Source organism: Mustela nigripes, chromosome 6 (assembly GCF_022355385.1).
Source record: "Mustela nigripes isolate SB6536 chromosome 6, MUSNIG.SB6536, whole genome shotgun sequence".
NCBI lineage: Eukaryota > Metazoa > Chordata > Mammalia > Carnivora > Mustelidae > Mustela > Mustela nigripes.
In genome coordinates, this window is record NC_081562.1 from 109,313,851 (window position 1) to 109,341,696 (window position 27,846).

At 56.6% G+C, this 27,846-nt stretch overlaps 1 protein-coding gene across 1 annotated transcript in view; it reads right to left on the reverse strand.

Moving 5' to 3' along the window:
- The window catches only part of ADARB2 (adenosine deaminase RNA specific B2 (inactive)), a 336,318-nt gene that overhangs the window by 29,707 nt on the left and 278,765 nt on the right, over positions 1-27,846 (reverse strand). The window contains exon 4 of the mRNA XM_059403984.1: positions 4,700-4,814. Within this exon, the coding sequence (XP_059259967.1) occupies positions 4,700-4,814 (115 nt within the window). The remainder of the gene's footprint in view (positions 1-4,699; positions 4,815-27,846) is intronic.

Genomic DNA, 27,846 nt, shown 5'->3' on the forward strand with positions numbered 1-27,846 from the left:
GTGGTTTCTGGCCGGGCCACGTCTACTCGGCGGTGGATCCCCCTTCCCTCTCCATGTGAGGGGGCTTCGGTGTGAAAAAGGCAGCCTTCGTGCTCCACGGGGTCAGGAGTGAGATTCACCCGGCGCTTCATGGTTTAGACCTGACCCTTCCAACCCGAGACTGGACGTCACTGCATTCTGCTCCTGCTGGGCGGGACGCCGGCCCCAGCGAGTGTCCGTGGGCCTGAACCCTCTCCCTCTCCAGGAGGCTCCTCGGCTCGCAGCACTCTCTGGGACCAGCCCTCTGAAGTCAGGTGACGGCTCCTTCTCCCCTCCCCGTGTGAGGCTCTGCCTCAGCTTCCCCAGCTTCCCCGTGCCCTCCTGAATGTAAATGGAAAGACCCACTTTCATTTTTAGGATCTAAGTCATTGGCAGTCCCTCGGGAGAAACTGGGAAAAGAGGGTCTGGGGGTCTGGGTGTGCCTCCACAATGCCCTGTGCAGATGGGCCCAGCCAGGCCCCTCGTGCGCTCGAGGGAGACGCCCTGGCTGTGGTTCAGCTGTCGGGACTCCTCAGGACCGCCACACCCGCTGTGGGGCCACGGCCGGCTCCAGACTCCGGCGGAGCATGGCGCAGACAGCGCAGAAGTGGACTTCTTCACCCCGCGTGGTCCTTTTAGGTTCAGAGCAAAAAGCTGTAAAACACAGCAGAATGCGTGTCCCATGTCATTTCTTGGAACTTTCCGATTTCCCTGTAAGACAGGCGAGCCCACTTTGTCCACAAGCATCTGCCGGCCTGGACAGAGCTCTTCTGGGCTGATGCATCAAGTTCAACTTTGGAGGCTGGTTTCTTCCCCACCCCGTCTTCAAGAGATGCGCGTTTTTGCTGGTTAAAATGCCAAATAAACCCCAGGTGTTCATGGAGTGTGGAGAGCAGCCCCTCAGCTTAAGTCAGAAAGAAGTTTGTCAAAGCCACCGCTTCACAGGCCAGCAGAGACGGGCGGGAACAGAGACAGGCCGGGAGGTCTTCCTTCTGGTCATTTACTGAATAAGCTTAGAAGTAAATAATTTTGCGGGCGAAGATCATATATCTCAGCACCACGCCCTGTGCACGTGTGCAGGGACTCTGGCCAGGGCGTTGTGGGGTCCCGCCTTCCGGCGACTCAAGGAAAGACACCTAGCCCCTTCGTCTCCTGCCTCTCCCACTTCTCAGGGTTGTAGCAATTAACTTGATTAGTATGTGCAAAAGTGCTACCCACATTATAAATTTGCATATCAGATGAAAATCATCATTATCAGTAGCTCCTTCAGAGTCACTTTCCCATGGAAACATCAGGCTTTCTTAACAAAGGAGAAGACAGAGCCGTCACTTGACCTCTTGGGTACACAACGTCCAGTTTCTGGTTGAGGAGGGCGGAGTGAGCGGCACACGCTCCTCCTCCCGGGGGATGCACAGACCAGAGGGCTCCAGGGAATGTGCAGGGACTGATGAAATCCCGGCACCGTGTGCAGGAGCCGTCACGAGGGACCAACCGCGTGCAGGGTGGGCTCGGGGAAAGCGGGCGCCGAGCCAGCAGGACCGTCGGCGGGCGCCCCAGGTGACTTTTGATTAAGGGCCGTTGGCTGGTGCCCAGCCCACCTGGCTCAAGGAGGCTGGTTTGGAGGAGCCCCTCCTTCCACTGGGGGGAGAGGCAGCATGCGGGGGACCCGCCGCCACACGGGAGGGCAGAGCTGGCGTTTTCCTCACAGACGCGCACGTTCAGGACGGAAGCCACATGCAGGACGAAAGAGAGAGACCGACTATGAAGAAACCACAGTCTGAGGGCAGAGGCTCGGCGTCAGCTGCTGAGGCCGCCAGGGAGCTGTGGGGAGCGTCCCCTCCGTAAAACAAGAGGGAGGAGGCACCAGGGGAGACGGGGGTCTTGAGTGACATGGATGGCAGGAGTCCAGGAGCAGTGGCGTTTGAAGACCTCTCAGGAGTTTCCGAAGTGCCCAGGGCCACGGAGGAAACGGGCGGGGGATGCACCAGGAGAGGGAAGAGACTGAGGGTCTGCTCGGAGTACTGAGAATTGGGCAAAATGTGGGTAAAGGAAGGGATTTATCACAGAAACGATGTGCGAAAAAGTATAGAAATAAATAGCTTCAGCGAGTCAGAGCAGGTGCGTAGCTTATGCCTACACACACACACTCCGGGGACAAAAAGCGCCTTTCCCCTCCGCAGGCAGGGCGGGGGCATCCGGCCGAGACGCCAGCCTGACGTCTCTGGTTAGAAACATGGGCCAAGAGATAATAGGAAAGTCCTCTCCAGAGGCTCAGGGAAGATGACGTCAAGCGCAGAACTGTCCCCAAGCAAAGCTACTCCAGTGGCGGGAGAGCGCCGTCGGCCGTGGCCCGTGAACGAGAGCACCCGGTCTCTAGCCTGCGCGTTTGAAGGTGTTTCCTTCCGGAGAAGGGCGTGGGCCTGTCCGCGGACACGGGGACCCATCGCCCAGCGTGTGTGCCAAAGGCGCTTCCTTCTTTTCCGTGTAAGAAAGGAAAGCGGAGCCTCTGGAAAGCCACGTGAGACTCCGAAGCTCACTGTGGAAGCCTCGTAACACCTTTACATCGACCCTAAATGTGCCGCGGCTTTGAGCGGGGGGTGGCCTCGTGCTCTCAGGACGTGGAGCTGGGACAGCACAGGAGCCCCCGCTCGGCCTGCGCTCGGCAGGGGTGGCCCCCACTGCGTCCTGACGGCGCGAGGCCGTGTCACGGTTTCCGGCGTTTAGACTCAGGACAAAGGACGGAAGCCGGAGGCGTGGCGCGGGAGGGGCCGGAGGTGCGGGCTGCGGTGGGAGGAGACGCGCGTGTCGGGGACGAGGCGGCCCGCCGGGCAGAGCCGGGCGCATGGTTGTCTCTGCTTGAGAGCGTCAAGAAACAAGAGCGTAAGTGTGTTACCTAAAACTGTGGGCGTTACTAACACGATAACGAAAACTCAAAAAGCATATTTCGCCAGTGCAGTCCATATTCAGGACTGAAACAAGGGAAATGCAGAAGGGCTCATGAGGACCCCAAAAAAGTGGTCAGTGGCAGCTTCCCTGCCAAGCCGACGAGAGCGCGGGGTCCCTTCCGAGCTCCCCTTCTGCGGGAATTCTTACCGGCTCCTGCGTGTTTGCGAGAGCCGTAAGAACTCCTCTATTCGTAAGCCCATGTCCTTGCTCTCAGGGTTCCCCCAGCGGCTCCTGGAGCGAAGCACCTGTAGGTGCCAGGTGATGCGGACGCGCTGGTGTCGCATCTGGAAACGGGAGGCGTCGGGCTCAGGGTTTCCTTCAGGATCCCCACGTTGTGGCAGAGATGGGCACGACGGAGAGCACCCTTCCCTCCAGACCGTCCTGTGCATTTGCTCAAACACGTGAACTAGAAGTCAGGTCAGTGTTGCGTCCTTTGGGTGAACGGTTTCGACAAGCTGTTCTGCCAGTAATTCTGCACACATCGTCCTAAGCTTTTGTTAATCCATGTGTTTGTTAAACCGTCTCTTTCCAGCAAGTTTCAGCCGTGTACCCTCTAGTGTTTGCGGTCACTAGTTGGGAAGGTGTCACCTCGGACCACCTCGCCTCCTACAACACGCTCCGTTCACGCGGGTAGATCGCCGGCACCAAACCAGTGCATTTGCTGGTCGCTTTCCCGTGAGTCTCTGTAAAATGTTACTGTTTTCCAAGGCACGTCTGAGAGTAGCTTTCAAGACTTCCTAGAATCGAGTTTTCCAGAAAAGTGGGAAGATATTGGACCATTAGCTACAGAGCTGGGCAATGCCGGGGAAAGGACTTGGCAGCTCTAAGCGACCGGGAGTAGGAAATAGAGCCCCGTGAAGGAGAGGCGCGGCTCCTGCCTCTCCTCCTCTCTTCCCTACTCCCTTCCGTCCCTCTGAGTCGCCAAGGGCTCGCTGACGTGGGTCACCGGCGGGTGCACCAGGGATTCAAACCCAGGAAGCTGATCTTGGCTAGCCCCATGTCTCGCCAGTCCCTGGACTGTGTCCTGACGTGGGGGCTGGGGCAGGGGGCGCTGCCCGGCACACCCATGCCTCCGGTCAGTGGCTCGGGCTGCCGGAGAAGGCAGTGCCCGTCCAGCGGGAATGATCTTGACGGAGGTGAACTCCTGGCCCTCAGTCTAGAACGTTCCACCTTCTGCACGGTGGCAGGTGGACGGAAGGGCAGAACGCATGCCCGGATGCAGGAGGGTCACCGATGAGACGGAGCTGCCTCTGCCTCAGCACACCAACCTCATCGAGTCGTCGCTGCCGCTCACAGCATTTCTCACGCCTTTTCTGCTCATGCAGTCCGGGCAGGGGAGGCGTTCCATCTTACTAAGATGCGCCCCCCGCCCCCCACCAGCCTAAGGCAACTGGTCAGTGGCCGGGCCTGACCTCGGGTTCCCACCGTGCCAACAGCAGCAGCGCACGGTGTTCTCAACCGCGAGGCGGGGAGCCTGACCCGAAAGACACCGGCCCGTCCTCCGGTGGCCCTTCGTCGTGGGTGTCGAGGCGCGTGCGCAGAGCTGGTCTGAGCACGTGTCAGCGGCGCTTTGCTGATCTGCCACGATCGTCACTGAGCTCTCTGTGTCCTACTGCTGGATTTCTCTTTCACGGCTTCGTGTGGAAGGGAGCCCCGCCTGTTGTCCACGGTCAGGCAGGCGCGGAGTCTCCCGTCCTTGCGGATGGGATCCCACAGGAAAAACAAGAGGCATTACCTGTGGTCATGACGATTCCTGCCAGGGCTTTGTGGCGGGCGTGCACGGACGCCAGGCCCACGGTCAGCTCGTGGAACTTCTGCGTGACCAGCTGGGACACGGAGTCTGCAAATTCCTGAAAGACACAAGCACCAGGCCTCGTTGACGGCTGAGCCGGCGGCGTCCTGGCCTCCCTCCTCCTCCAAGCCATGTCCCCACGTGTGGCGTCCAGAGGCCACCGTGTGCACTGTTCTAAGACCCCACGGCCCCAGGGGGACCCGTGCAGGCCTTGGTTCTGAGGGAGGAGCCCCCACCTGGCCCCGCGCCTGGGCAGCGTCTGCCTGTGGGAGGCCACCCCGCTCTTGCCCTCCCCTGCCTTGCAGAGGAGCCCGCCTGCGGCTCTCCTTCGGGGACAGTCGTGAGGTAGAACCCTGAGCAGCACGGGGGCTCACAGCCCGGACACTCGACTCCCTGTCTTCTCAGCGTGGGCGAACTGAGGTCCAGATACCCCCGGTCTCAGGTACACCTGGCCGAGCTGCTCCCCGGGCTCACCCCAGAGTCTGCCCCTCACTTTCTGCACGCGCACAGGCCCAGATGTGCTCTTTGAGGTGCCGGCACCGTGCACACGTGCTCACGGAGACCCATGCACACAGTGCAGCCAGAGATAGTGCACCTGTGCACACGCACGTGAACCCACGCAGAGACGCAGGCACACGAGTGTGGGGCACACACACGTGCACACGAGTGTGCTGCACACACACACACGTGCACCCTGCTCAGAGATCCAGGCACCCGCGCACCACACCCGACATGCGCGCGCACACGGCCTGCGCCGATGGAATCCCAGTTGCTGAGTCCTCCCGTATGCCCTGTGTCCCTGTAAAGCAGCTCGTCTGCCACGACAAGGGCGGCCTGGCCCAAGGACGCGGCTCCGTGGCCTCTTCCTGCCTCCCACCTAGCCCCATGGCGGACCGTCGCCCTCTGCGGGAGCAGGCGGGCCGGGTGACGGCGCCCTTCACGGGCTTTGGAGACGGATCTGCTGTGAGTCGCGTGGGCCCGTTTTCCTGATTTATAAGGTGATCCTCTTAATTTCCGTCAGACGGTGCTCTCGTGAGGATGAAGTGCGTTCGTGCCCCTTCCGTGCTCAGCCCGCTGCCCCGCGCTCCGTGGGGCTCAGCCCCGGTGCAGGCTCTCTCTCCTCGTCACCGTTGTCACCGATCGCCGTCCCCCTGGGTGCTGCAGACACGAGCTGCGTCTTCCTGTGGTTGCGCACAGGGGGGGCACGGGGTTCACTTCCGGGGTGGAGTGGAGCTGCCCTTTCCCGCCGGGGGTCCGGATATTGGGCTACAGATCAGAGCAGGTCTCAGTAAGGATGCGGATTTTGTTTCTAGGAGAACCTACTTGTATGGAAACAGGCCTGTATCCCGGGGCCTAGAAACCTGCGTGGGAACAACACAGGTGTTGGCTCCGGGCTCCACGGTGCGCGGGGACTGTGCTGCCCCGGCGGCTCCCAAAGCCCGAAGTCTGGGTGCTGTATGGACGTGACGATTCAGGCCTTGCAGGTGGCGAGGGGCCCTTTGCCGGGCCTGCTGGGCGGGGGTCTTCCCCGGCTTGGCCCCCGCAAGAGCCCAGGCTTCTGGGTGAGGAGCCTCCGCTGGGAGCTGTGCAGTCTGTCCTGGGGCTGGCTTGCAGCTGGAGGCCATCCTGTCCTTGGGACCTGGGCACAGAGGTCCAGAGAGCTGGCATGTGTCCCGGGCACACCGTGTGTCAGTGACCACAGCGGGGTGGCTCAGAGACCCAGACTCTGCCCCTCATGGCTCTGGAGACAGCAGCTGGAGGTCAAGGTGTCCAGGGCCGCTTTCCCTCCTGCTGCTCCAGGGACGGTCCCTCCTGCCTCTCCAGCTTGTGGGGTCTTCCCGTCTCTGCCCTGTCCGCGTCTGTCTGTCTCTGTCCCGTCTGTGCCTGTCTCTGCATCTTACAAGGATGCCTCTCGCTGGGTTCAGGGCCACCTGCTCTCAGGTCCTCATGTCGCAAACACATGGGCTCTGGGGTGGAGCACGGGTCTGCCTTTTTGGGGCCATGTGCAGACCACTTCCTCTTGTCATCGACTCTTCCACACTCGTGCCGTGACCAGAGGGTGACAGTTTTCATGGAAGTGTGAATTTCGGTAATTTCTGTACGTCTTGGATGACCCGACTTCTTCATTTGTGTGGGAAGATTAACTGCGTCCTCAGGCTTTGCCAGGCGCCTGGACCATGACCTGAGCAGTCCTTAGTCCCCGTCCCTCGAACAGCCGCAGGTGTGGACACAGGGATGGTCGTGTTCCTGGTGCCCTTGGCTCCCCACCACCAAGGGCAGGTTTTATCAAGTCCCACCTTCGGATGGACGCTGGTGGGCAGGGGTGCTCCGAGCTTGGACCGAAGACACGCAAGCAGGGAGAGAGCTGGTGGGAACAGGGTCCCAGGGTCTGTGGGCTCTGTGGCATCTCGGTGAACGCTGCTTTTGGAGTAGGAGCCTGACTCCGATGATGTTTGTCTTTCGCTGATGTATCTCACTTAACATCATACTCGCTGGCTCTATCCGTGTCACTGCAGATCTCATTCTTTTTGACGGCTGCGTAGTACTCCACCACACACGCACACCGTCTCCTCTGTTGACAGACAGCTTTGGCTCTCCATACTTTGGACATTGTGGGCTTTGCTGCTATAAACACTGTGGCTGTGTATCTTTTGAGTTAAAGTTTTCATTTTCATTGCGTTTACTGGTTACAGGGTAGCTCTATTTTTAGCTTTCTGAGGACCCTGCTCACTGCTCAGAGCGGCCGCACCAGCTGCGTTCCCACACACAGTGCACGAGGGTCCCTTTTCTCCGCATCCTCGCCAACATCTGTTTCCTGCTTTGTTAATTTTGGCCATTCTGACTGGTGTGAGGTGGGGTCTCTTCATGGTTTTGATTTGTGTTTCCCTGATGCCGAGCGATGTTGAGCATCTTTCATGGGTCTGTTGGCCATTTGGACGTCGTCTTTGAAAAAATGTTTGTTCAGGTCCTCTGCCCATTTTTAATTGGATTCTTTGTTTTGTTTGGTTTTTTAGTTTTGTGCTGATTTGTAAAAGTTCTTTACTTAGTTTGGATATCAGCCCCTTGTTGAACATGTCATTTGCAAATACCTCCTCCCATTCAGGAGGTTGCCTTGTCATTTTTTTTTTTTTTAAGAATTTATTTATTTATTCGACAGAGAGAGATCACAAGTAGGCAGAGAGGCAGGCAGAGAGAGAGGAGGAAGCAGGCTCCCCGCTGAGCAGAGAGCCCGATGCGGGGCTCGATCCCAGGACCCTGAGATCATGACCTGAGCCGAAGGAGAGGCTTTAACCCACTGAGGACCTAGGCGCCCCCACCTTGTCATTTTGTTGGCGGCTTCCTTCTCCAGTGCTTTTCAAGGTGCCGGGATCGGGTTCCTACGCCTGGTGCGCTCTGAAGAGCTATCCCAACGTACCTTTGATTGTCGGTTTTCCCTCTCCATGAAGTGGTTTCGAATGTCCAGGAAGTGGCGAGATGGTCAGTGCAGGAAGCACCGTGTTGCTCTGTGGGCCTGACCAGCCTTGGGGGGGGTCCCGGAAGAGGACGTCCCCACCTGCTGGTGACACAGAAAAGTGACTTCATTTGGAAACTAGAGGCCGCGGTCCTTTACGCAGAGGTGCAGAACAGAGGCCCTGCGTGCCCTCTTATCCCGCTGAGCCCCACAGAGCTGCTGCTGACGTGGTTTTAGCAGGGGGACTCAGGGCACACACGTTCCTCTGGGAGACCCATGAGAGGGGTGTCGTCTGAGTGACCTGCGCGGGTCTGGCTGTCGAAGGGCGTGGGGTGCCCCTTCTCTCTCCGGCTCTCTTCCTCCCTCACCCCTCCTCTCTTGTCCTGGGTGTCTTGGCTGGAGATCCCCAGGGCAGAGCTCCGTGGAGGCTCCGGGCCACCGAGCTGTCCACCCACCCTCAGCCCTGTGGTCTCCCTGGCCGTGAGGTCGTGGTCCCAGCGAGAGCATCATGCTCCAGTGTGAAGAATGAGAGGAATTTCCTATAAAAAGGCAAGTGCATCCTGACAGATCAGAGAAGAGCCCAGGCTGCACCGAGCTCCAGGCTGCCCGGCTGACCCGCCAGGCCTCCCTGCCCTGGGTGAACAGGCCTGCGTTTCCTGGGTGTGAGCGTGGAAGGGAGTCTGCTTGGGAAAAGGCCCGCGGAGCCTGCCCTGGCCGGAGCCACACCCCCGCCCCACGGTCCCCCCTGCCCTGGGGCTATTTTGGGGGTTCTGAGGTTGATTCAGTGGTGCCCACGATCCCAGCTGTGCTTCTGCTTCACCAGTTGTCTGCACGGGGCCTGGCACCGGATTACCTGGGGAGCTGGAGGCGAGACGGAAGCTTGGAATTCACGGAGGGACTCCCACACTTACTGTCTAATTTAACACCAGCCGTTTTTTATGTTTTAATCACTTGGACCTAATATATACGGTCGACTTCGGTTACCGCAAACCCGACTAATCAGATAGTGACATGATTCCGTTTTCTTCCGCACCTGGCACTTGGTGTGCAGTCGAAGCAGCTGAAGTGGCTTAGAGCAGCTCAAGTCACTGATTATTTCCATAAATTCAAATTCCAGAGCGCGCCCCGGGCCACAGGGAGTCCATGCAGCCCCAGGACAGGCGAGGACACATCATTTAACGTAACGAGTATTTTTTCAGCACATGGGTCAAGCTATTTTGTAACATCGCTTCCTAAATTAATGTAAGGCATTTTCCCCGGTGGCAGTGTGAGCTCACAGACCCCTCACTGTCACCCAAGCAGCCCCCGCCCTCCTGTACCCAGGCCTACTGCCGGCTGGGCGGGAGCGGTGGGTTTACAGACCCAGCCCCCGCTCTGTCCACGAGAGCATCACAGACCGAGGCCAGTGGACCTCCTGCTCCCTCTGCACAAAGTCCAGGCTCCTATAGGGGCTTCCACGGCGGGCAGGATTCTCTTCCAGACTCCGGTGGCTCCTAGAAGCTGTATTCTTTTTTGGTACATTCGGAAAAGGTAGTTTTTCTTTCTTTTATGTATATCATATATATATACAATGCGCTTGTGGACAAGGGGTCAGTATTTTTATGGACTGGGGGAGTGGGAGCCACCTTGTGGACCATGTGCTGTGACACGGCCTACAACACGTGTCCTCTGGGGGACTCACTTTGAGGGTAGGAGACAAGGTCCAATGGTCTGAGTCGCAAGGCTGCCAGGGGGAGAGCAGAGGCCTCAGTTCCAGATCCAGGAGCTCCTGCAGAGCCCCCGGAGCAGGGCCCCGTGTCCACACTCCACAAAGAGCCGCCGGTGCATGGCCCCATGTCCCCCTGCACAGAACCCCCAGCACACAGCCACGTGTCCCCACCCTGCGCGGAGCTCCTGGCGCACAGCCCCATGTTCCCCTACACGGAGCCCCTGGCCCTGGTGGACCCGTCCCCAGCTGCAGAGGCAGAGGCTCAGAGAGATCGGGGACCGGCCACCGTTGCAGAGCAAGCAAGAAGCTGGGCGCGATGGACTTGTGTATGTGTGAGTGTGTGTGAGTGTGATTGTGTGTGAGTGTGATTGTGTGTGAGTGTGTGTGTGCACAACTCTGTGTGTGAGTGACTGTGAAAGAGTGTGTGTGAGTGTGTGAGCTCCTCGTTGTGCTGTTCTGCCTGTGATGCCTGTGGCTGTTCTCGGGCAATTCCTGAAACCTCAGAAAACAACCGAAATCCGACCATCCGTGGGAAGTCCTCCGAGATTCAAGCTGAGCACACGGGTGGTCGCTGAGGCAGCGCAGTGAAGCCCTCCGGTTTACGGTCGTGGAGAGAGCCTGGAGCGCTCCGCAGGAATCTCAGGGTGAGCCTCCACCCTCGCGGGAGCCCATGGGGATCCGACGACTTGCCCGAGTCCAGCCTGCTCCGATCTGTGCGTGAGCGGCATGGACGGGCGCAGAAATGCCCGGGCGGGGGGATTTGGCCTCTGGCTGAATGCTAGTGGTCAGCAGGTGCTTCTGGTCCCAAAGGCTGAGTGGGGGAGCGGCCGCATATTCAGGAGCTGTGCCTGTTGGAAGTGCGGCTTCAGCTTCTGCCTGTGGCCGTGCCCTGCCCACTGGCCCCCATGACCATGGCGAACTGCCAGCATTATTCAAATAGGAAAAACAAACTTTAAATAGAAACACTGAAAGACTCAAACTCTGCTCATTTCCAACACTAATGTTTTGAATGCCATAAATAAATAAAATGTGTTCAAATTTGCAATAGCGATCCTCAGGGTGAAATTGACATTTAGCCAAAGTGGTAAGGATATTAAAATCGATAGATTATGAAAGAGAAAGCCCTCAGTAAATATTTTCCTGTGGAAATCCTGTCTTTGGGTTTATAATGCTGAAATAGCGGAAAGGTTAGATTTGCATATGGGTAGGGCCGGACGGGATCCAGGAGCCAAGGCTGCCTGTCTCCACTGGTCCCTTCATGGCTCCCTTCACGGCGCTTGCTGGCCCCGGCCCTGACCATGGTAAATACGGGGGAGTGTCCTGGTGTGTGGGTTCCGGGCGCTCCAGAAGCAGCACCCCGGGAGGGGGTGCGGCTGACCGTGCTCTCCTGCCAGACCGGGCAGCCGAAGGACCCTCCCAGGGGCACGGAGCCGGCGCGCGCCAGCCTGGCTCCGAGAAGCCCCGCTACGTGGGGGATGAACTTCCACGGCTCCGTCTCGGCGTCCCCTGTGTGTCGGTGGACGGGGCGCCTCTAGGTCTCGTAATGATTCCTGTTTGCTGACAATGGCAATCAAGCCTCATTAATTTCAGAGTCCAACTGCATAATTCAGATTAGCCGGCTATTCAGTTATTCTCATTCTCAGATCATCCAGAGGCCAGTAACAAATTTGAAGGAAGTCTTGAAAGAGGAAACAGCCCTTTCTGTCACCCACATGGCAGAGGAAGTGCCCGACCGGAGTGGGAGGACCTGGGCAGGGAGCCTCTCCGCGTGCTGCCGGCCTGTGGAAGAGGCGTCTGCAGTCACCCTGCTGGCCCCGGTTCCAGTTCTCTGCACAGACCCCTGGCTTGCTGCCTCTGACGTTTCTGGATGACCAGGGGCCAACCCTGGCCAGAGGAAGACGCGAGGGCTGAGGTGTTGCTCTGGGGCTTGCCCTGCTGTCCACGATCGGCAGGGAGCTCAGTGAGGGCCTCTTGGGCCCCGGGGGCGGCAGGCCAGGTGTGCTTTGGGGAGTATTGGCAGGTGCCAGCAAGAGACTGGCCACAGGTGGCTCCTCAAGGGGCTTGCTGTGGCTGAGTTCCCTGCCCGGGCATTCCAGTAGGACCTGGCATGGATCCCCAGGCCAGCAGGGACGGTATGTTGGCAGACACTGCATTTTCCAAAGACGTCTGTGCCCGTGTCGCCCATCCTGCCAGCCCTCTTACCACGAACCCCCGAGTGCCTCCCATGCAGCGGTTGGCTGTGTGTCCTCTCCTTGGACACTGTCCCAACACATAGAACAAGGAGGCGACGCTGGCATGTGACCTCTGAGCAGTCCCTGATGCCATGACCTGTGTCTTGGTCCTGGGGTGCTCCCTCTTGGAACTCAGGCAGGAGAAATCCCATAGAGCCCCCAGCTGCACTGCCCAGCTCCTGCTGTGGGGGCCAGAGGGGTGGCGTCCCCTCTGAGCCCTGCTCAAACGGCAGGTGCATGAGCAGAATAGAAGCCCGTGTTGTTTGGAGTTGCTGGGTTTCGGAGCGGCGTGTTAAGGGCACGCAGACGGAGGTCGGGTGTTACAGACCATGGCTGGACCATGAGGGCTTGAAGGTCCTTGAAGTCCTTGTGACCCAGAGACAAATCCTGTGGTTACTGCTTACCAGGGGCCTGGCTCGGAGCAGTATGTAGCCCTGATTTCCTCTTCTCTACAACAGGAGTCGAGCCTACACCACGGGGTGGTTTTGGGGGGATGACACAGCGGTGTAAGGTGCCTGAGGGTGTCCCGGACACTCCCTGCCTGGCCCCAAGTGCCAGCGGCCATTATTTGTGCCCAGACACGGAGTTCCTTAGACACGACACGGAAGCACCTGTCACTCCCTTGCATGAGGGTGCAGCTGTCTGGGGTACGTTCCCACACGGTTCGGCAGGTGCGTGGGTGCTGAGGATGCGTTGAGGCAGAATGTCCTGAAACACTTCCCTGAGTCAAGTGCTTTCCTGGAGTCCCCCGTGACCCTGGCTAACGCGACTGCGAAGGTGCCGGTCCGGCCCGTGGCTCTCCCAGCGCTGGGTGCACTAAGGGAGCCCGGCTGTCAGCTGGAGAGCCGAACCCGGGAAGCTGCCACTTTGACTCGACTCCATGTGGCTGCACGGACGCCGCGTCCCCCCCGGGACCCGGAGCCGGTCTCAGGGAGAAATCACACACACGTGTCCTGCTCGACGCAGGTCGCTTTTAGTGAAATCATCGGTCGGCCTTGGCCGAGTTATACTGTCTTCTTGATCTTTCCTCGCCTTTAAGTTGTTATTACTTTTCTGTTTGGAAGACAGTGTCTGTGGGTTCAGCACGTTTGGGCTTCTCGTGTTGTCTGCAGGTACGTGGTCCTACGTCGTGGGCTATGTGTCTGCTCACGGTTCTCTGACCTTGGGTTCCTTTCTCTCTGGTTTCCTCCTCGGGCCACATTATCTTGTGACCGTGGACACGACCGTCACTGTGAGTGGCCTGGATGCCTGAGGATGAGGGTTCGGTCTTCCTCATCTGGGCAACCGTAGTGTTAACACAGGCACACAGCGTGCCCCAATCAAAGGGTGCGTTTGTCCAGGGGGGCTTTGTAGGGCACACAAGGCTTCTGACGTGCTCCCAAGGGAAGCTGGCGTGGAACTGGAAACGTGTTTGCCGGAGCTGTCGCAGGGAGAGGTCAGCTGTGTCTGGACCGGCTCGGGAGAAGCCACCGTGGAGACAGTGTCCCATGCATCTCCCCTTTGATCGCCTCCCTATGTCTGTCCCCGGGGGTAAAGAATAAATCAAAATTTATTGAGCAAGGCACTACCGAACTATTACGATGAAGAAGACAACATCCTGTAGAACAAAGCCCGTCCTACAAACAGGACGTACAGAACACCGTGTGATAGTGGTGGCCGACATTTCTCAAGGACTCGGCGCTGTCCTGGGAGGCAGTTACTCTATTACCCTGCTCTGCAGATGAGCGAGCTCGGAATGAGAGAAGTCAGCCTCCCTGCCAGGGGCACACGAGTCCCGGATTCACACAAGAGCCGTCAGACCCCAGGGCACGTGCTCAGCTGCCGCCCGGCCTCAGGAGAGGCGGGCAGGGCAGGAAGGACAATGAATGACGCAGGCAGGTGTGTGGCTTATGCTTTCAGACCAAAACAAGCCCCTGAGCCACAAAAAGGCAAACACAGTCACCGAGGGAGGAGGCGGGGAATGTGAAATTCTGCCTTTTACACAAATTTGGGTTTCATGACTGTCTTCCCTGTAGTTCGGGGAGCAAACCACCCCTGGTAATTGGAGAAGAGGACTTTGCAGGGGGTGGGAGAGCCACCTGGGGACGCCTGTGGGTCCAGAGACCCCTTCCTCGGTCCCCGGAGTCAGAATCTCAGGCCCTGGCGACGCCCGCAAGCTACTCAGGGACTCAGATGGGCAGTGGAGCTCGAGAGCAGCGTGAGCAGGGTTCTCTCCTTGGCCGAACTCCGCCGGCGCGAGCCGAAACGAGGCCGTCACCCAGTCTCAGCAGGAGCGGACGCCCCCACCCTCCCCTCAATCCCCGACCCCATTCCTCGTCCCCAGCACCCCGGCTGATGCCTGACCGCCTGGCCTGTGCTCAGCCGGGGTCCCGTTAGGTCGTGTAGCCAGGACCCCTTCACCTCTGCTCTTTCCGCTTTCTGATTTCCATGCACTGACCCGCCTGCTCGGGGGCCGTGACCCCCACTTCCCAGGCTGCGATCGCTCCAGCGATCACAGCCCATCACCTCCCGGCAGGGTGTGAAACCTGGAGCGGGCCTGCGGGCAGCGGTGAGGAGGGACGGCTGGGCCGGGGTTGGGAACGGACCGCCTCTCCCTACAAGAGCTTGGACACATGCCACGAAACATCAGCCCGCCTCACCGTCCCGCGGTCTCTGGTCCCTCGGCGGCTCCCCACCTGTACCCCATCACTCCTGTGGGTCTCTGCAGGCCTCACCCTGCTCATGGCCACCCAGTGACCTCCACCGAATTCAGCTTCTCAAGGAAGACCGTGACCCGTGTGCCTCCCTGTGCACGTGCTGAGCCCACCACGCAGATCCAGGGGCACGACGGTGAGGTTCCCTCCACTGCTGGCTCCCCAAGGGAGTGGGCTCTAGCTGTGGGTCAAGAAGAGAGCTCGTAGCCAGTGCGCGGGATGACCTTTCTTACGTACAGCGGGACAGATACGAAGAGACAGGGTTGGGCCTGGTCACACCTGCAGATACAGTTTTACTGACATGAAGGCACTTTTTGTTATGTATTGTTGGCATTTTTAAGTTCTACATGATTAGTTACATTAAGAAGAAACAGTCTAGGGAAAATGAAGACAATAATTCTTTAAAAGAAAGGCTCTGCATAGTAAAAAGGGGGACGGTTCTAGGAATGGCTCACGCTGTGTGCAGAGCAAAGGCTTAGCACTGTCCGGAGCTGACCTTGTTTTGTTTCCCTGTGCCGGACAAATATGTTACAGTTTCTGCTTTCTGCTGTTTATTTTGTGAATTTGCCTTCTGGCTCCGGCGCACCTTCAGCGGCAAGTGGCTGGAGGCTGGCGGGACTCGGTGGCGGCTTGGCAGGCAAAGGGCCCCTCTTCTGGCGGGCCGGAGGGGAATGGTGCAGACCCTGTGGCCCCCCACTGCCCAGCCTGGCAGCCAGGGACCGGGGGCAGCGGGATGAATATTTTGTGGGTGGGCAGCCCAGGCTGACCCAGCTGGCTCAGCCAGTCGGGGCTCAGATTGGAATCACAGCCACATGTTTGGATTCTGGCTCCTGCGTTCGGGCTCTTAGCCACAGCATGCCTTGCAAGGCCTGCTTACCAACCGAGGGTTTCAGAGAAGCCACAGCGAGAGGCGACATGTCTATGGTTTTGATAGTTGAGGGCTGAGGGTTATGTGCACAGATATCTCTGCTCCTGCTTATTGATCAAGTGCATGTGTAGCTATTCACAATTACCTAAATTTTATATGGCCATGAATCTGTTGTACGTATTAACCGTGGTTACTGCTTCAACAGTTGACTTCAGATTGGAAGACAAAAGGACGTAGGAAGTCAACTGCAAATGCGCTGAGAAACGTCGTGTTTCTGGTTTTCTTAAACCCGTGACTTCTGACGTACTCAGGAAGATACTTTGCATCTGGGTTTAATTAGGATCTTGAAAATGTCATTTGCGTGCTAATAGGGTGCTAACAGATGAGGTCCTCTGTTTGGGGTTGATTCATGGTCGTTTGAGTTCATCGGGATTTAATAAGACGTGAACGGTAAGAGCCATTTTAGCGCACCAAGAAAAGAAGATTCACAGTGGAAAAAGTATTTGTTCCATAAAGGAAGTAATGGTTACTTTCCTGGCTTTTGTTAAATTCAAGAAGAGTTTTAGTTATAATAATAAAGTAATTATTATTACTAAATAATGAAGTATCCTAATTCTTGCTTTGTAATATCACCATTGACATCAGTGTCATACTCACTTATGAATGACAAAAAGGACAAACTCCAAGTGCCCTTGTCTGATGACTCCCCCTGCCCCGTTCTTTCTTTATCCTGAAAATAGGTTCTGGAGAGGAGAAACGGAGTAGATGAAAATTGCTATATAATTTCAAATAGTACATGTAAGTCAGTGACAAAAGCCAGGACTTGGCCATCATTGTGTGTTTACTCAAGCTCACAGATGTACTCAACACCAGAGAGACACATACGTCCCAGCCCTTTTTTACTACACATAGCCAGCAGGAGAGAGATGGCCCAGAAAATGCTTGTCCTCTCAGGTGAACGTCAATGAACAAGAAAGGCATTGCCCCCATGCCTTGGTCTCAGTGCTACTATGTGCACACTTGTGACCTGGACTCCATTCTGTCACACTCCCTGGAACCAAATCTGGCAGCTTGTACTCATTGGCCAGTGAAGGCCTTTCCCACTGAAGTGGGCCCTTACACTCTGGAAGAGGTGACTGTTCCTTCAAACGTATAGACACCAAAGCAAGGCTACAGGTACACAAAAACATTTCTAGTAATTAACCTCAAAGGAGTGGAGGCCCCCAGATTTCCTGACAATTCAAAATAATGGTTTTAAAGAAGCTCACTGAGCTACAAGAGAACAAAGATAGACAACTTGATGAAATTGGGAAAACAGTACATGAACAAAACAGTGAGTTTAACAAAGAGATAGAAATCATAAAATGGAACCGAACAGACATGCTGGAGTGGACGAACACAATGACCATTATGAGAAAAGTGCAGCAGGGAGCTTCCACTGCAGACTTGATCAAGCAGATGGAAGTCCCTGTGAATTCAAAGACAAGGCATTTGAAATTATCCCATCGGAGGAGAAGAAACAAAAGGAGAATGCAAAGAGTGAAAAAAGGTTTATAGGATGCCTTCAAAGGAACAAAATATGTATGTGAGAGTCCAGAAGCAGAAAAGAAAGAAAAAAAGGCAGAAAAGATATTTAAAGAAACAATGAGCAACTCATTCCCCTCCCCAATCTAGGGAAGGAAATAGACATCCAGATTCAAGAAGCCATAGGGTTCCCAATGGGTTAGACATAAAGAGGTCTACATGGAGACACATTGTAATTATATTGTAGAAATCAAAGACAAAAAGAATTTCAAAAGCAGCAAGAGGAAAGTGACTCATCACATACAGGGGAACACCCACAAGACTGTTAGTAAATTTCTCAGTAGAAACCTTGCAGACCAGAAGAGAGTGGGTGACATATTCAAAATACTGAAAGAAAGAAAAAAAAAAAAAAAACAAAAAACCGAACCAAGTACTATCCCTGGCAAACGATCCTTTAAAATGTGAAGAGATAAAGACTTTTCCAGACAAACAAAAATTGAGTTTATCACCCCTAAGAACCGCCTTACAAGAAATGCTGAAGAGAGTTATTCAGATTAAAACCAAAGTGCTTCAGATAGCGGCATGAAAACACATGAAGGCGTAGTCTCACCCCTGAAGGCGAACAGGGTAGACCCGCCAAAGACAGAATATGAAACACTGTAACGGGGTGAATGATTTTGTAGCGACCAAAGTGAAATTTTACCCACTTAACACAGCTCTAACTTCAAGATATTTTATGCATGTCTTGAGGCAACCACAAAATAATTATAATAGGTATACAGTAGATAAAGAGAAAAAAATTAATGCACATCGTACAAAAAAAAAATCAGGTAACAGAGGAAGACAGCAAGAGAGGAGCAAAGGAACAATAACAAAAAAACTACAAACCAGGTTGAAAACAAATAATAAAATGGCATAGTAAGTCCTTTCCTACCCGTGACTACTCTGAATAGAAAATGGAATAAACTCCCCAAACAAAAGGCTCAGAGTGGCTTACGTAAACACACAGTGCGCAGTGATATGCTGCCTCCAGGAGTCCCCCTTTATGCTAAGGACACCCAGGTCGAGACACAAGGGAGGGAAAGGGTGTCCCCTCCCAACGGCAACCAGAAAAAAGGAGAGGTGGCTTGCCTTCTGCCAGACAAAGTAGTAAGTTGCCAAAAACTGTAATAAAAGACAAAGAAGGCCGTTACACAGGATGAAGGAGTCAACCCAAGAGAAGGACTCAACAGTCATAACCACGTCTGCACCCAGTGTCGGAGCACCCAGATATATAAAACAAATATTGACAGACCTGAAGGGGGAGATCGACCTCAGTACAGCAGAGTAGGAGACTACGATGTATTAATGCTGCTGCTGCTGCTGCTGTGTTGTCATAGAAATGGGAAATAGCAGGAGACTGTTATTTCCAACAGTGGACAGACTATCCCGACGGAAAGTCAATCAACAGGTGGCTCGAACAACAGTGTCGGCCAAGAGGATCCAGCAGGCATGTACACAGCCTGCCAGCCCCAGGCTGAAGAATACACATTCGTCTCGAGCACACAGTGACCATCCTCCATGGGAAATCACGTATTAGGTCACCCAACAAGTCTTAACACATTTAAGAATATAGAAATCATTCCAAGTCTCTTTTCCAACCACAATGGAATAAAACTGGATTTTTTTTTTTAGAAGAGGGAAAATTCAGAAATAAATGGAAACTAAAGAACACATTCTTGAATAACCATTGGTTCAAAGAAGAAACGAAACGGGAATTAAAAGTATCTTGAGACAAAAACAAAAGCACAGCACCCGAAAACTTCTGGGACGCAGCGCAGCCTGAACTAAGGAGGAAGGTGATAGCAATAAACTCTACCTCGCACACAGGCTGACTCGACACCCCACCTGGGAGAGGACCCCCTTCGAAGTGGGGGAAGGAAGGGGTAACACAGAGTAGAGCAGGAATTAATCAAATAGAAAGTAGGAAACAAGAGATAAAAAAACACGTTTTCAGATCCGTTTTGGTTTTGTGAAAAAGCCACAAAACTGACAAATCTTCAGCGAGGTTCACTGAGAAGGAGAGACTCAAATCAATAAAGTTAGAAATGAAAGAGGAGACATTAGGGTATGCGCCTCAGAAGTGAAAATGATCCCAAGGGGCTCGACGAACAATTATATGGCAACAGATTGGATAATGTAGAAGAAATGGATGAATTCCCAGAAACCTGCAACCTACCAAAATGGAAGGAGGAAGCTGAATGCGTGGAAAGACTGAATAACAACATGTGTCGTTGTTGTAACAAACACAGAAATTGAATCAGTAACAAAAAGTCTCTGAACTCTATGTCAGTTAAAAAAAAAAAAATTCTCAACAAAGAGAAGGTCAGGACCAGATGGTTTCACTGGTGAATTCCGCTAAATGTTCAAAGAAGAATTAATACCAGTTCTTTTGAAAGTCTTCCAACACATGGAACAGGAGAGGACACGTGAGCCTCATTTTATGAGGCCGAATCACCCAGATACCAAAGCCAGACACCGCGAGAGAGGAAGACGGCGGACCGGTGTCCCTGAACACACCGGCAAGGATCCTCGATAAACACTAGCAAACCCAAATCAACAGCACGTTAACAGCGACACTGACCAAGCTGGGGCACAGGATGAGTCCTCTTCGATGTGGCGCTACAAGTCCTGGCCAGAGCAGACGACAAGAGACGGAAGCGAAAAGCGTGCAGACCGGAAAGGAAGGGGAGACCCGTCCCCGCGGTCTCCTTGTTCGTGTCGTCGTCACGTATGTGATGGAAACGTCAGCATCACGCGTGACGTGTCGACACAGCCTCTCTCAGCTGGGTGATGGTTCAGGTTCAGAGCCAGTGTGGAACCAAGGTGGCTTGTTGGGGTGTACCCTGGTGTGAGCGGCAGTTGGGTTTTTATTGGGTTGGTCTCGAGCGGAGAGGGGTTGGGGAGGAGCGCCACGGAGAGATGACCGCGGAGCTGGAGTGTGATGTCGGGGAGAGGGCTCGGTCCTGCCTTGGCCGGTGCTCTCGCAGGGAGGGGAGGCTGGTGGGGCCACGGACCTGCTCGCCGCGGGGTCTGCCGGCCTCTGCACACGGCACGCAGTCTGCCCCCCGCCTGCGGTGGACGGCAGTAGGGTCCCACCACCTGCCCCTACGCCTGGAGTGCATTTAGCGGCGCTCAGAAAGAAGTGTTTCTCCATTGCGGGAGCTCAGGGGCTGTACAGAAAGACTGCGTCTGTGTTAGGCACGGGCTGGTGGGTGCGATGCCTCTGTGACCTTCCCTGGGGGAGTCACTTTAAGGCCATTAGCCCGACTGCCTCAGAACAGGCTCCAGAGCCCCGTGACTGCTGCCCGCCGTGAGCGGGGCGAGGGGGTTTCCTCTCCCCGGGGAAGCTCGCTGCCACAGCAGCCCCCGGGACTGGCCGCTCCGGCCGAAGACGCTTGGGCTGGGAAACAGAATGTGACCGAAAATCCCCACCACAGGGCCTTTGATCGGCAGCCTGCAGGAGTTGTTTCTTCCTTCCTCGCCTCCCTTTCTTCCTTTCTTTAGTTCTTAAGGTTTTATATTTATTTATTTGACCCAGGGATGGAGGGAAGAGCAAACACAAGCAGGAGGAGGCAGGCTCCCCACTGAGCATGGAGCCCAATGCGGGGATCGATCCCAGGACCCTGGGATCGCGACCTGAGCGGAAGGCAGAGGCTTAACTGAGCCGCCCAAATGCCCCTGGTTGTTTTATATTCTATCAGACGTAACATTTACATTCCCCGGCTTTCTCACATACATTAGTGAATGAATTTTTGTTGCAATACAATGTTTAGGGAAAAATAGAAAACATTACATAAATTACTTCTTCAGGATCAATACCCATCCCTTTGTGAAGGCTGCTTATCCCCCTAATTAGGCAAAATGCTTTTGATCTGAGGCCAAGCTCTGGTTCTTCTCTATGAAGACATTTTCTCCCCAAATCCTAATGCACTTAGAAACTTGGTAGTCCCCCCCCCCCCAACCACAGACATAATTAGTGGGTGTTTGGCTCACACACATTGTGCCCCAATTCAAGATGGCCTGCGTAGGTCTTCGGCCATGCGGCGAGGGCGTCTTTCTGGGTCCTGTGAGTGCACCCCAGGATGCCACACGTCATCTCCCCGTGGTGTCGTGTTTCCAGGAGGAGCTGACTCGGGTCCGCGGTCTGTGGCTCACTGGCAGGACGTCCGCAGCCCCCAAGCAAGAGCCCGATCCCCGAATAAGGGTCCTTGTTAAGGGCACACACTGCCACGGGAAGAACTCCTGGCTTTGCCTCACTGACTTGCGGGGCGAGCCAGTATGTTGCTAAGATACCGACATGCTTTGACGGAAAAGTTGAACCTTTTTGGAAAAGTCTGTCACATCCAGAGAAAGGAGGTGGGGGCTTTCAAAGCAGTTTTCCTTTTCACGAGGCCGGTTTTCTCTTCTTCCCTGTCTGTCTTCTCCCGCGTTTAAAAAGCCATTAACAGGTCTTGGGAAGCAGATCTGGTTTTCGCTGTGAGCACCTAGGGTTTCCCCTTTGCATTTTAAGGGCAGTCCTGGGAAGGCTTGGACTCACCAGACAATCTGTTGAGCCGATGGACGTCTGTCCGGCTTCTGATAAAACCAAAACTAATTTAGTTATTTTCTTGTTTATACTCCGCTGCCTTCGACAAAGCTTCTTCCGGAGACGCACATCTTCATCCTCTGCTCCTCTGGTTTGTCATCTTTTTCTTTTTCTTTTTCCTTTTTTTTTCCTTTGTTTTGCAACTGACCAGGGGGAAAAAACCCGACATCAACCTTGGAAGATGACAATGCATTCAAGACTTTCCCCCTTCAGGTCTGATAAAAATCTTGCCTAAAACCATGTCCAGCCTTTGCGGTGGGAAGTGCACATGGTTCCGCAGCCCGCGGGACAGACTCCTCACTGACGCTTCGCAGTGTCGCTCGGCTGCGTCTTTCCTGAAACATAAATGCGAAACACAAGATGGGATCTGTTGCTTGGGCAGGGGGCACGGAGCTGGGGGTCCGGGGCCACCGGAGGGAAGGGCTCACAAAGGGAGAGTCGCAGTGTGTACTCCAGAGCTGCGTCCCGGGGAGAGTCGCAGTGTGTACTCCAGAGCAGCGTCCCAGGGAGGACTGCAGGGTGGGGTGAGCTGCTGAGAACCGGCTGCATCGGGCAGAAATGGATTTTTCTCGATGGGGAGGAGTGTGTGTCCCGCTGTTGAACACGAGCGGCTGCTGATGTGATCAGTGAGGTGTGCTTGCGGTCCCCGCTGTCCCCGCTGTCCCCCGCTGTCTCCTGCTGTCCCCCGCTGTCTCCCGCTCTCGCCCACTGCCCAAGGGCTCTCGCAGCGTCTGCCGTGGGCGATTGCATCTGTGGGGTCCACTGTGGAGCTGGACCATCAGCAGCGCGTGTAAGACGAGAGGCCAGGAAGGGAGCCGGCGGCGGGCGCGCCCATGAGTGACGGCTTTGGTCACTTCGTCCTACTCGGGGTCAGAACGCGCCATCCTTCCTGGCGATGCCCTCGCTAGCCACAGCGAGCACATTCTTGGGGGGGTGAGCTCATCTGCAAACATAGCCGATGAGGTCTTCAGCTTTCTGGGGAGACGCGTGCGGAGGCCTGACATCCTGCTTTACAGCGAGCTGCCAGTGTGCTCTTCAAGATCCTGTCGCCAACAGCCCAGCCCAGGGACGGTTTTCCTGGGCTCCGCCTCCCTCGGCCCGCACACCGCTGTCTCTCTCCCCACCCAGCCACGCGTGCGCTGGAGGCAGCTTCGCTGCTGTTCTTTCTCCCGTGGCAGCCTCTAGGCTTTGTGGAGTTCGTTGTGACGCCGCAGACGGCCTTCCGCACCGCCCCCTTCCCTGGCGCGCCTTCCCCTCCACCACGCGGCCACCCCTTGGTAGCTCGACCCCATTCTGACGGACTTGTGCGCCGGGGTGGGAGCGGGTGGGTCTCAGCCCTGCCCGCATATTCTGCCCTCCCGGGGAGATGTAAGACACCCCAGTGCTGAGGCCCAAGCCTAGACCGATGATGACAGAGTGCCCGGGGCAAGGCCGGGACTTGGCCGCTTTCAGAAGCAGGTTCCGGTGGGCAGAGAGAGCAGAGAGAGCAGAGAGTCCCCGTGGAGCGGGACGTAGCTCACCGTCTTGTCCGCCCGCAGCATTCTGACCGTCGTCAGCAGGTGTGTGTCTCTCATTCCCACGAGCTCAACTTCAGCGTCCTTGAAGGCCAGCATGCCGTCTTTCCGTGTGGGCCTCCTGCAGAGCCCGCCACCGCGACGGGCCGGTTGGCGGGGGCTGGGGAGCACGGTGTGACGTGGCAGCGAGGGAAGTCACAGGCGTGACGGTCCGGGGGGTGACCTCCACGTGCGTCCAGGTCTGGACATGGACGTGAGGCGTTGGGGCGCTGGGAGGGGTGTGGACTCTGCGTGGTTTGGACAGAGGTCGCAATGTGTCGGGAGGAACCGCCGTGTCCTTTCTGGCCTCCTAAAGCCGTTTTGGCAAACACGAACGTGAAGCGCCACCGTTTCACGAGACGTCCCGGGGACGATGGCAGAGAAGTCAGCAGTGGGAGCCGGTGGACGGCTGAAGCCTCGAGTGCCTCTGTTTCTCTCTGCTGAAAGGGCCGGTGGTCGTGGGTAATTTATAGATCAGAAATAGCCGAGTAGGGGAAAGACCTCATGAAGGATTTTTGATTTTGAGTATTATGTGAACCCGAAATCTGGAATAACGATAAATGTTTACTTTGTTTTATGTGTTATTTCAGAATATGCTGCGGAGAAGTAACCTCTGGAACATGTAATGCGGAAAGACCACGGCTTCTTTCCAACAGCGGCTTCGGACTTTAGCAGCAAAAATGACTTGATATGTGGCGCGTTAGGACGCACTTTCCATGCGATCAGTAATTCCCAAAACCAGTGGCTTCGTCCGTACGCCCTGCCTGTTTGCTCAGCCTCTGGCGTCGGGCCGGGGTCTGGTTGCTCTGGCGTGGGGTCGGGCACCCCGCGTGTGTCTTGCCGTCCTCGGGTGAGCCGCTCGGGAGCCGCGCTCCCGTCACCGTGCGGCAGGCGGGCAAGCATGAGGTCCGCCGCCCCGGCGGTCCCGGCAGGACCGTGCGGGAGACCGGCAGTGCTGGGGGGGAGAGTCTACGCCTTCCATGCAGAGGGAGGAGAAAGCAAGACTCACCTGCCAGTCTGATCTCATCTACCTGCGTGGCTTAGTGGGGGCGTGGAGACGTGAAATAGGCTGCAAAGGCCCAGTGAATTACTGCCCCGGGAGGCTGGTCTCTGTTTCGTCAGAGATGCTAATTTCAGCCTCTTTGCAACACCGTCCACAGAGGCGGTGAGAATCTCTCATGAGATTCCCATAAGGCTGGGTCTGGGGCCTTTCCAGCCGCCCCCAGGGGAGACAGACGCGGGGGCCCGGGGGAGAGTGGGCGCACGCGCCGCCAGGAAGGGGACGCGCCAGTGGAGCAGGGCCGCACACCTGCATTCCCGGCCGGTCTCACGGCCGGGGACCGGCTCCGGCTCGTAGTGGGGTCTGTCACCTCCCAGCGCATCGCCACGCAGCCTTCCTTTGGGTCCACTTCTGGGAGCTGCCCAGGTCTGTGGCCTCAGTCGCGCTGTCTCCCAGGTGAGTCGATGTCATCGGTCCAGACACCGGTTTCGGACTCCGTGGGCGCCTGCGGCACTGGCCCTTCCTTCTCTCCCGTCTCCCGCCCAGGGGGCCCTTCTCCTTGCTCCTGGTGAAACCCCTCGCCTCCCCTTGGTTGAGAAGCACCTCGCCGTCCGTCCCTCAGCCTCCCTCCGAGGCCGTGGTGTTGGTGCGCTCTGTCCGCCTGCCCCTGCCCTGCCCGCGCGGTCACAGGCGCTGCCCTTCCTGACCGCAGCCGCTCCGCCCTGGGTGGGGCGGTGTCCCCGGCTGAGGTGCCGCGCGCCGGCGGAAATAGGGTCTTTGCAGCTGTGAGCGGTCAGGGTCTGGAGAGGAAGCCGCCCGGGTTTAGGGCAGGACTCTGGTGCCTGATGTCTTCACCATACACCATAGGGGAGGTGTGGACACTGCTTTGCACAGGGGCTTTATTGCTTTCCTGTCAGCTGAGACCTGTTAGCGCAAAAGCCTGCCGGTGCCAGACCCAAAGTCACGCACATTTAGTAATTTAAGACAAACCCCAATACACAGATTTGTAGCCCTCGAGAGACTGCCTGCTCTCTGGACCCACAAAAGCTGACTGGCTGCTGTTTCCCAGAGAAGGTGGGTCCCGAGCTGTGGTGCTGTCCTGGCGCTCTCCGGCCCAGAGACCGATGCCCCAACAACACGCGACCCGCAGGCTGCCCCACAACCTCTCCTGTCACCCCTGCTAGTTCTTTCTCGATGGGTGACGGCCCTCCTCGGTGATTCAGCCAAACCCACCGGAAGCCAAGTACTTCCAGATGTGCTCAGGGTGAGGAAGAAAAGGCTGGCGCCAGCAGCATGCCACACAGGCAGGATCTCACGCCTCGGGGGGCAGGATGGGACCCGAGAGCAGCAGATGGAAGTGAGCGGCACTCTGTGGACAGGGGATGGGAGCAGCCCACTCGCGCAGGGGCTGCGGGCGTGCAGGGGTTAAGGAGGCATGGGCGCGGTGGCCACGTGCTGTGAGCCCTCTGTTTTGCTTCCTGCTACCCCTTCCATCCTGCCCGAGGGGTGGTCTTTCCCCTGCTCTGGGAACGGCTCTCCCAGAGTCCAGGTGTCAGAAAATTCTAGAAACTCGCAGACCTGCGGTCTGCCACCATCTGCACTGAAGACCCCTGGCTCCCATTGGGGCACACAGCCATGGTCCCAGGAGATGCTGGAGCTCAAGGAAAGCCCATGCCTCAGCAGGACGGACTGAGGACCAGAAGGCTCCCCCCTGCCGCGGGTCTGCGCCCGTCACGACCTTACCACGTGGCCGCTAGCAGGTGCACAGGTGGGCAGGCTCCTGCGCGGACTGTACGGGTGCGAGCCCCCAGTGCCCAGCTCCTCGCCGGCTGAGACACCCTCTGCAGGAGCCTCCTCACTTCCGAACCCCCTGGCGCGAGCCCCAGGCAGCGGCCGCAGAGGTCGGCTGTGGCTGCCGCCGGCACAGGGGGAGGCGGGGTTCCATGTGGGGTCAGCTGGAACCACACAGGCTGGCACAGAATGTGTACTGAGGACGCAGGAAGGGCGGGAACACGGGACTGAAAACCAGCGCTGCTGTAGACAGGTGCTGCCGCGGGACACAAAGTGCCCAGGAAGCCAGGCCCCCAGACGCAGGCGGACGCCGCTCCCCGGGGCCCCCAGACAGGGGCGGGCGCCGCTCCCCGGGCTCCGTGGCGACTGTGTGTCTCCCTCCCCAGGCTGATCAAACACTGGGCGACCAGTTAGAGCCGGGAGCGAGCCCTCGGAAGCCGCCCTCGGACGCTGGGACGTCAGGGTAGAACCCCCAGTGCCGTATCTCCTGCCACTGGAGATTGTGCCGATGGCTCTGGACAATACTGTCAGGTGACGACGCTTTTACTTAATGGGCTCTGTTGTTTCAGATCAGACACTTACTGCTTTCCGAGCGATATCGAGTGGGATATGCAGAGCTCTGATGTTTACCCCTGTGCCCGCAGGTGCAAGCGGCTCCCACGATCAGCGCCCCCAGCAGATGGTGCTTTTGTCATAATTGGGGACCCCGACCCGGACACCTGGCCACCTGGCCACCGCCAGGAGTCCATTTACACCAGGGACACATGTGGGGTCGTACGTTCTGTGGGTTTGGGCGGATGCGCGATGACGTTCCCCCATGGCGGTGTCCCACGGGGTGGCTTCACTGCCCTAAAAACCACGTGCTCCGCCGTCCAATCCCCCCACTGCCCCAAGCTCTGGCGACCCTGATTTTCACTGTGTCCACAGTTTCGTCTTGGCAGGAATATCATACGGTCGAAACCACACCGTATGCAGCCGTTTCAGACCAGCGTCTTTCATGCAGGGATGTGTTTTTAAGGTTCCCCCGTGTTTTCTCATGGCTTGTCAGCCTGTTTTGTTTTAGTGCTGGATAGTGTCTGCTGTCCAGATGGACCACGGTCCCTCATCCTTCCCCTGCTGGAGGACACCTCAGGTGCTTCCAGATTTTAGCGACTCTGAACAAAACCACCATAAATACTCGTGTGCAGGTCACCGTGTGCACACACACTCTCAGCTCCCGTGGGTGAGCGCCGGGGAGCGGGACTGCGGGGTCGTGTGGCAGTGGGACATTCAGTTTTGTAGGGAGCCAGCAGACCGTGCCCCGGAGTGGCCGCCCCGGCCCCCTGCCTGCTGTGGCTCGGGCCACTGTCAGACCCAGCCCTGGACCACGCTGGGCAGTGCTGTCTCCGTGTCTTCATTTGCACGTCCAGTAACTGGTTTTGCCCGTCCAGTGTTCTTCTGTGGGTGATCAGCCAGCTGGGGCACTCTCTCACCGCAGGTCACCTCGCTTTATTCTTCTCTTTCGGAAGGACGGGATGGAGACTTGGGGTGCCTCGTCTTCTCCAGCTTTTTATTGTCTTGGCTGCAAAAATGAAAGTGGTTCTCTGGAACCCATGCATGTGGTTTCTCAGAAGTTGGACTCGGCCAGGACCGGATTGCAGCAGA